Source organism: Borostomias antarcticus (assembly GCF_949987555.1).
Source record: "Borostomias antarcticus genome assembly, chromosome: 15".
NCBI classification, from domain to species: Eukaryota; Metazoa; Chordata; class Actinopteri; order Stomiiformes; family Stomiidae; genus Borostomias; species Borostomias antarcticus.
In genome coordinates this window covers 4,091,141-4,101,140 of record NC_140248.1, presented here as the reverse complement: position 1 = coordinate 4,101,140, position 10,000 = coordinate 4,091,141, and the positions used below count along the sequence as shown (strand labels likewise).

Genomic DNA, 10,000 nt, shown 5'->3' with positions numbered 1-10,000 from the left:
ACTATTAATTAGTTCATTAGTACATTGATGGTAGTTGTGAAAAGGTGTGTTCTGCCATACTGAACCTGCCTTGTCTCCTTTAAGCCCAGACGGCCCCTGTCAGGAGAAAAGTGAAAGAATCCTGTCTTTTGGAGTAAGATGGCATCTAACAGACTCAGGTGAGCGTACAGTAGCCTCTCTATGTCCGTTCCCTGGGCCTGGCACGGCAGAGGTTCAGTGAGAAGGCTTTTCCCAGGTCCCAACACAGCTGGGGCCCTCTGCTCTGCTACTCTAGGGGCCTCACACTGATACTCCACGTCAGCTGTGTTAAGCCCTAAGTCGACCTTGCATTTCGAATAAACAGGCAGACGAATACTTACGGTAGAATATATTGGAAACGTATATGTTGCAGGGGAGGGCATTTCATTCATTCATTTTCATGCAATAATTCATTGTGACTCATTTCAAATATCATATCCTGGTGCATATAATAGGTATACTATACAAAGGACTGTGTGCTTTGACTGGCACACTGAAAATGTCATCCTGGAAGTTCCAGCCCACTGTAACCCCCAGGACTTAAACACGTCACATGATCGCAGGCGTGTCATATCCCAAAATGTCAAGTCAGGACACAACGAGAGAGACCTACCTGACTTCCCTTCAGACCAGGAGGACCCTGCAAACACAGACACGTCTTAAATGACGAGACGAAAACAAGGTGTGGTAAGAAAATCAACACATCAACACAGTGTAATGGATAAGAGGAGCGGGAATCTCGTCTATTGGGAAACCGTGGGATGGTTGCCAACGCGCTGCACTTACAGGCATTCCATCCATACCAAGGGGTCCCTAGAAGACAAGACCAAATAGGACATGATGCTTTTGTGGGAAAGCATGTGTGTGTGTGTGTGTGTGTGTGTGTGTGTGTGTGTGTGTGTGTGTGTGGGTGCGTGTGCGCACATGTGGCTCACAGTTTAGACTAACATCTCGGCTGTTTTGTTATAACTGGAAGAACTTCACAGACCTTCGCAAGTTTCGCTGTTGGCCAGTCAGCCTTAAAAATGCACGCTAGCTGCCAACACGCTGTATGCGCACACACACACATCCACACCACTTCTCACAGCACTACACACTGTCAAAAACACTACATCAATCTTCTGTCTCGCGGAAAAATTAACTTCTGATAGCACTAGACACTGCCAGAAACACTATGTCTGGAGAAAATTATAAATGTATTGGCACTAAGACCTTAATAATATCCATACATGGCAGATTGGGGCCACTGACAATGTCAGTTCCAGATCCAAAGACATAATTTACTGTATATTTAATTAATGTAATATGAGAGCTGTTCTCCTTGTATCCAGTAGATGGAGTGCTAATTCTGAAGATACTGAGTATGATGGAGGGTTCTTATTACATTATGGACATCATAGCCAACATTTAGTGGAGGGGACGTTGGAGAGGGGACATTTACCGGGTAACCAGCACGCCCAGATGCACCCTGTAGGGAATAAACAAAGACAAGGATTAGGGTTAAAATTAGGATGCATTTAAATAACTGTACCAACTAAGATTTCCAACCTTAATCTGTGATAGTGATAAAATACACAACCTTAATCTGTGATAGTGATAAAATACACAGCAATGATGGTGTGTTGTTGAACTAACTATAAATTGTTGGGAACAAACTATAAAGTCAGAACAGACTACCTGATTCTCCTCAAGAGTCCATTTCCTTATCTGGTTGAACGGCCAGTACCTCAACCTACCTCATGCCAGCCCACCACACCAAACACCCATGACCTTCACCCACTCAGTACCACACAAAACCACCCACGGCACTGAGATACTTACAGGGGATCCTGCAACAGAGAACAGACAGGGAGATAGACGTGTTAGAGATGGCCTGGTTTAGTTTGGCTTGGCCTGGTCTGCTGTGGTCTGCTCTGGCCTGGTCTGGCTTGGCCTGGTCTTCTCTGGCCTGGTCTGGCTTGGCCTGTCTGCTCTGGCCTGGTCTGGCTTGGTCTGGTCTGGTCTGGCTTGGCCTGGTCTTCTCTGACCTGGTCTGCTCTGGCCTGGTCTGGCTTGGTCTGGTCTGGTCTGGTCTGGTCTGGCTTGGCCTGGTCTTCTCTGACCTGGTCTGCTCTGGCCTGGTCTGGCTTGGCCTGGTCTGCTCTGGCCTGGTCTGCTCTGGCTTGGTCTGCTCTGGGGCCTCATTTATCAAAGAGCGTGTAAATTCTGGTGTAAAAGAGGGCGTACGACGAAAACGCGGAAAATGCACAATGTAGCGTACGACGAGAATATTTACACGCTTTTCGGATCTATCAAAAAGGTCGTATGCCCTTTTCTGCACGAGAAATCCGAGACCGGCGGAGAATAGAGTGTACGCGCACGCGCCCCGTGTTCCGCCCTCTCCACGCCCAAATCCAACCATATATGGTCAAAACTATGACGGCACAACGGGGATACCCCGGAAGGAACCGACATAATATAGCGTGGAGCAAAGGCAAGACAATTACGTTTATGGAAAAACGCGGAAAGAAGAGAAAGTTTTCGGAGACGGAGGTGCATGTGCTTGTTGGTGAGGTCCACGCGAGGAAAGAAAATCATCTTCGGAAGGTAAGCTATTTGTACGAGCCTACATTTGTCTGATCGCTCCTACAGTTTAGGTAGTCTAGTACTGTATTTCGTGCATCCTGTATGTGGCGTAGGCTACACGGACATGCTGTATTATGTGGCAGTGAGGAAAGCAAACATTCCACACATTCTGTGGTAGGCTATGATCGATTCAGGACCAAAAACAGGGAACGATAACACAGATGACCACTTCATAATGTTAGACCACATTATTAAGACTCTCATCTAAATCACCCGGTAAATCACACTTAAGCATTTATTTGGCTGTCAACAGAAAAACATATCAATTGAATATGGCTACACAATAAAATGTTTAATGCATAATCAAGTTAACAGACAAACTCAAAGAAAATGACTGAAATTGTTTCTCCAGACTCTGACGTGGGGTGGGACTCAGAGGAGGGGGAGTCTGCAGTGGTCCTTGACCTGACGGTCGTGCCCCCGCCGGTTGCAGCCTCTACATCCAGTGCCACGACCTCCAGTGCCTCCACCTCCAGCGCACCGGCCTCCACCTCCAGTGCCATCTCCAGCGCCTCCGTCTCCACCGCCCACGCCTCCACCTCCGGCTGCCAGCGTCCCTGCCTCAAGGGTCCCTGAGGGCTGGGCTTCCTATCAGACGCTGTGCTGGAGGCTCATGACCCTAGAGGCCCAGAGGGAAATGGCAGAAGGGATTGGGGCAGTTGTGGGGCAGTTGTTCAGCAGTTGGTGGAGGTCACCACACTACACCACCAGAGCCAACAGGACATCCTCACTGCACTTCATTCACTCACAAACGCACTCACACACCTCACACAGTCACCCACCAACAGACAATAAAATGGTAGAAATGTGAACCTTACTTGTTTGTGTCTTCATAGCTGGCGCATGACCTCAGTGTGGGCCCTTTGGCCCCGCTGGTAAACCTCATGACGGGGAGGGGGCTGAGGGCTTGGGTCCTCATTTTGTGGTGGGGTCTTGACTGGTTCTCATTCTTATCAGCTTTGAATATACATCTTGGCAAACATAACAGAATGATGTACAAGGAGGGGACAGATACCTAGTGAAAGTACTATTGGTTGCTAGTAAAAAGACAATAATGAGGGCTTGGTATAAGGTGGAACCCCCAACCAAGGAGCAGTGGTGGGTGTTGTGGAGGAGATTTATGAGATTTATTTATGCATTGAGGATGCAGGAAGGAAGGTTTGAAGGGAGATGGGAAAAAGGGATGGATTATAGAAGGAAGTGTGATGATACCACTAATATTACAATTGTCATATTTGAGTAAGAAAAAAAAGCTGCATGGATGGAAGTACCCATAAGCTGTTATTGTAAGTTTTTATGTTTTATTGTATTGTCGTTGTATGGATGGAAAATGCTAATAAAGATGAAAGTAAATAAGACAAAGAATATGTATCTTGGCTATGCATACACCAACAAGCCAGCCGTCACGCGCAGCGCCTGCCTCCAGTCTCGCCCCTACCCTGCTGTGCGCCAGGATGAATGAGTCATGCGTGGAGCCAGGCCACCGTGCCACTACACTTGTGAAGAGATTGTCGGCGTCACATATGATTTGGGTATTTATAGTGTGCACATTTTTGCGATTCACATAGACGTATTAATTCAATGATGGTGCCCTTATGTGGGTGCAGTCGCCATCGCCGTCACCTCTTTGGAGTTCTATCGAGTAGCGCCGGATTCATTTAGGCTCGCATTACGCACAGGAGGACTGTCATTTATATGCTTACCAAAGAGCAAACAGGTCCACATGATCACATATTAATGACAATCTAATTGGTCAATTATTGCCGTTTGATGGAGTGCCTGCATTAGGTGTGCGCATAGGTTAAGTTTGGGGAACAAATCCATATCGAACCATGAATGAGCCGGTTAGAGGACACGTCTAATCTTGCATTGCGATATATGTTTGTGCTGAATTGGCCTAGTAGCCTACATGATTGTGCGTTCATGAACTGTCGCTCTTATTCTCTCCGTCAAACATAGTAATTCACCGACGCACCACCTGCGTCGCCAGTTCCCCCTGTGTTCAAGAAGGGCGTAGAACACCGTGTAAATCGGTACGCCAACTGGAGAGGTGTCCTACAAAAGCGCGGAGAAAGGCGACTAAATTTTCGCCCTTACGGCTTGATAAATCGCAATGTGGGGGGGGCAAATGGCGTACGCCTGAACTCGCGAAAAAGACCGTGTAAAAGAAGGCGTACCTCAATGATAAATGAGGCCCCTGGTCTGGTCTGGTCTGGCTTGGCCTGGTCTGATCTGGCCTGCTCTGGCTTGGCCTGGTCTGGTCTGCTCTGGTGTAGTGTGGTCTGGGCTGGTCTGAGGTCAGCTGCGGTTGCTCTTCTGAGTCATTTTATAGCTGAAGCTGCTGGATGTTGATTGGCTGATGTAAACAACGACAGCCTGATGATGTGTCCCAGGTCACAACAAAGGCTGCATCTCAGCTCCTCACTCATTCTCAGCAGCTGTTGCCATAACAAAACTGCAGTTCCCATGATGCTTTGTTTGTGGCACTGTCATTACAATCAAGAGGCATGGTGATTTGATTACAGAAAGGCACTGTCCTCCTGACTTTGTATTCTAATTACCTGTGTGTGTGTGTGTGTGTGTGTGTGTGTGTGTGTGTGTGTGTACTCTTTCTCTCTCGCTCTCTCTCTCTCTCTCTCTCTGTCTCTCCATAGTGTTCAAGGCTCTCATTTAGCTCAAAGAGGTAAAGAGATCTCTTCCAGTCTGGTCCCTACTCTCTCTTCCTAGCGAGCTAGGGTCAGTAATTACTGGAGAGAATATGAGTGTTAGCCTCAAACAGCCGGCGGTTGATTTTCCTACCACTAGTACAACGCTCTGCTTCGTCCTGCATACCTCACCGACCTGGGTGACTCACTACCATGGACACTGACCGGTGGCGATGCTCTGAAGAGTTTTGCTATTGCTAAAGGAATGTGCCCAGCATGTGGAGGCATCCATAGAGAGTCTGTAGCAGCTTAGGGAGGACCCTGGCACCGGCCTGGGCTGTGTCAAACCTGCTCATGTAAACAGACCAGGAGGCACCCGCACGGGGAGGGAGAGGCATGACAAGTGAGAGAGAGATGGATGTTCAAGACCTTTCAAGATCTTTTATCACAGACGAGACAGAATTTACCCTCCTCTCTGTCATGGGGGGAGACACGGGAGAAAAGAAAGAGGGGGAGAGAGAGAGAGTGGGGAGGGGGGGACCGCAGAGAGGGAACCAGGGACCTGGGTCAGGTCAGTTTAGGATGGCTGACGCAGACCAGAAGTCTCACCTCAACCCTCCTCATCATGGGAGCAAAGACATCAGAACACAGAAAACAGCCTCTAGAACCTCCGTCCTCACAGTGTTTCACTCACTCAGCCTCTAGAACCTCCGTCCTCACAGCGTTTCACTCACTCAGCCTCTAGAACCTCCATCCTCACAGTGTTTCACTCACTCAGCCTCTAGAACCTCCATCCTCACAGCGTTTCACTCACTCAGCCTCTAGAACCTCCATCCTCACAGTGTTTCACTCACTCAGCCTCTAGAACCTCCATCCTCACAGTGTTTCACTCACTCAGCCTCTAGAACCTCCATCCTCACAGTGTTTCACTCACTCAGCCTCTAAAACCTCCATCCTCACAGTGTTTCATTCACTCAGCCTCTAGAACCTCCATCCTCACAGTGTTTCACTCACTCAGCCTCTAGAACCTCCATCCTCACAGCGTTTCACTCACTCAGCCTCTAGAACCTCCATCCTCACAGTGTTTCACTCACTCAGCCTCTAGAACCTCCATCCTCACAGTGTTTCACTCACTCAGCCTCTAGAACCTCCATCCTCACAGCGTTTCACTCACTCAGCCTCTAGAACCTCCATCCTCACAGTGTTTCACTCACTCAGCCTCTAGAACCTCCATCCTCACAGTGTTTCACTCACTCAGCCTCTAGAACCTCCACCCTCACAGTGTTTCACTCACTCAGCCTCTAGAACCTCCATCCTCACAGTGTTTCACTCACTCAGCCTCTAGAACCTCAATCCTCACAGTGTTTCACTCACTCAGCCTCTAGAACCTCCATCCTCACAGTGTTTCACTCACTCAGCCTCTAAAACCTCCATCCTCACAGTGTTTCACTCACTCAGCCTCTAGAACCTCCATCCTCACAGTGTTTCACTCACTCAGAGGAAAAGGGTCTAACAGAACTGAATAGAAGAGAAAAGGAGAACAGAGGAGGAGAAGAGAGACGTGCAGCGAAGAGAGGAGCAGGGAACAGATGTCAGGAGGAGGGAGGAGAACAGGAGTGAGGAGAACAGGAGTGAGGAGAACAGGAGAGAGGAGAACAGGAGGGAGGAGAACAGGAGAGAGGAGAACAGGAGGGAGGAGAACAGGAGAACAGGAGAGTGGAGAACAGGAGAACAGGAGTGAGGAGAACAGGAGGGAGGAGAACAGGAGAACAGGAGAGTGGAGAACAGGAGAACAGGAGTGAGGAGAACATGAGGGAGGAGAACAGGAGAACAGGAGTGAGGAGAACAGGAGAGTGGAGAACAGGAGGGAGGAGAACAGGAGGGAGGAGAACAGGAGTGAGGAGAACAGGAGTGAGGAGAACAGGAGGGAGGAGAACAGGAGAACAGGAGAACAGGAGTGAGGAGAACAGGTGAGTGGAGGAAGGAGAACGTGATAAGACCAGAGACAGATAAGTAGTGTGGACCGACTCCAGGCTTCTGACAGGGCGGACAAACCGTGACTAATGTTTAATTCTCTCCAGACCATCCCAGAGACCGCACACACGCACACACACACACACACACACACACACACACACACACACACACACACACACACACACACACACACACACACATACACACACACACACACACATACACGCACGCATGCAGGCTACAAAGACTTAGCGCCGGCGTCGCCCCCCCTTCCTGTCCAACAAAGACCACCGCTGTGCTCTTTACATGCTACTCTTCAGATTAGGGAAGAGGGCTCGCTCCTCCAGACTGAGTGGATATACAGCAGCACCCAGAGCACATATCTATATTTCACTGAAGGGCCTCGCACACCAGACCGCTACGACCCCGGCGGGCTGCAGCCTCGTCGATCCGCGTGCGGTGAATGCCATCCTTCTTGCTTTCACAACACTAGCTGATTTTGGCTGACGGTCTGCGTTCTAGGTTGTCCAGCGAGAGTATGTTAGAACCACATAACAGCGGCAGTAACCGTTCTAGCCTGTCGTTTTCATTCAGGAGGATGAAGCTGCAGGACTCTTTATTGTGAATGAAGTTGCGCTGCTCAGCCTACAGCAATGAAGTCATGCCCATCAGTCTGCTACAGACCACCTCCCCCACCTCCAGACCACCTTCCCCAGCTACAGACCACCTCCCCCACCTCCAGACCACCTTCCCCAGCTACAGACCACCTCCCCCACCTCCAGACCAACTCCCCCAGCTACCGACCACCTCCCCCAGCTAGAGACCACATCCAGACCACCTCCCCCAGCTACAGACCACCTCCCCCAGCTAGAGACCACCTCCAGATCACCTCCCCCAGCTAGAGACCACCTCCAGACCACCTCCCCCAGCTAGAGACCACCTCCAGACCACCTCCCCCAGCTACAGACCACCTCCACCAGCTACAGACCACCTCCCCCACCTCCAGACCACCTCCACCAGCTACAGACCACCTCCCCCAGCTAGAGACCACCTCCAGACCACCTCCCCCACCTCCCCAACTACAGACCACCTCCCCCGCTATAGACCACCTTCCCAGCTACAGACCACCTTAACAGCTATAGACCACCTCCACCAGCTACAGACCACTTCCCCCAACTACAGACCACCTCCCCAACTACAGAACACCTCCCCAGCTACAGACTACCTCCAGACCACCTCCCCCGCTGTAGACCACCTCCCCAGCTACAGACCACCTCCCCAGCTACAGACCACCTTCCCAGCTATAGACCACCTCCCCAACTACAGACCACCTCCTGTAGAGACCACCTCCAGACCACCTCCCCCAGCTAGAGACCACCTCCAGACCACCTCCCCCAGCTACAGACCACCTCCACCAGCTACAGACCACCTCCCCCACCTCCAGACCACCTCCACCAGCTACAGACCACCTCCCCCAGCTAGAGACCACCTCCAGACCACCTCCCCCACCTCCCCAACTACAGACCACCTCCCCCGCTATAGACCACCTTCCCAGCTACAGACCACCTTAACAGCTATAGACCACCTCCACCAGCTACAGACCACTTCCCCCAACTACAGACCACCTCCCCAACTACAGAACACCTCCCCAGCTACAGACTACCTCCAGACCACCTCCCCCGCTGTAGACCACCTCCCCAGCTACAGACCACCTCCCCAGCTACAGACCACCTTCCCAGCTATAGACCACCTCCCCAACTACAGACCACCTCCTGTAGCCACAGACCACCTCCCCCAACTACAGACCACCTCCCCAGCTACAGACCACCTCCTGTAGCTACAGACCACCTCCCCAGCTACAGACCACCTCCTGTAGCTACAGACCACCTCCCCAGCTACAGACCACCTCCTGTAGCCACAGTCCACCTCCCCAGCTACAGGTCTGCCCGTGCCTAGGAAGATGGGCGATGCAGATCTTATAATATGGGGATGTTTCTCTTGTGATTTACATGATGATCACCATGACCAAAAACCCCAAATATGCTGCACGTTTTACATTCAAGAGTTAGCCCGCCACACATCTGTTTACAATAACAAAGTTATTATCAAGGATATTGATTTAATTTATCATAAACAGCATTTCTAGAAATACATGCCCTGGGGTCAGGAAAATAAGAGTGAGGTTTGTTGATAAAGGATTTTAATCAGTGACATCAACTTTGGCGACATGCCAGCTAAGTCTCTCACAGAATCTGTGTTTTAATAGTCAACATACAGGATCCTTTTTGAGCCGTTTTCCCTGGATTTCAAATAGAGTTCTCAAAGTTGCGTCAACTCGAGGGTACACTTCGAAACTCCCTTGAAATCATTTACTTGATGTTACGCAAACTAACAAACGACCTGCTTGAGCTGGAAATAACCAATGTGCGCTGATGGGGAAGCGATGAGCTGGTGTGTTTGACAGCTAGAAGAGGGCTCGTAATGGGAAGACACGCCATACAATGTAAACACCATCACTCAAACTAAACACGGTGTGTCATGTTACTGACAAATGCCTGCGATAACAAGCTACTCACAGCCTGTTTTTTAATGGCGTGGTCGTGAACCTGCTCTCTTATCTTTGGGCTCACACACACACACACATGCAAAGTTCACACAGGCACACAACCCCACACAAACACAAGTGCACATACCCACACACACATACAGTGTACACACACACACACACACACACA

At 50.0% G+C, this 10,000-nt stretch overlaps 1 protein-coding gene across 1 annotated transcript in view; it reads right to left on the bottom strand.

Moving 5' to 3' along the window:
- LOC311318498 (uncharacterized protein) overlaps window positions 1-10,000 on the bottom strand; it is a gene marked incomplete at both ends in the record, with an annotated part of 57,691 nt that overhangs the window by 11,370 nt on the left and 36,321 nt on the right. The window contains 2 exons of the mRNA XM_084449848.1: window positions 632-658; window positions 1,840-1,847. Coding sequence (XP_084305974.1) covers window positions 632-658; window positions 1,840-1,847 — 35 coding nt within the window. The remainder of the gene's footprint in view (window positions 1-631; window positions 659-1,839; window positions 1,848-10,000) is intronic.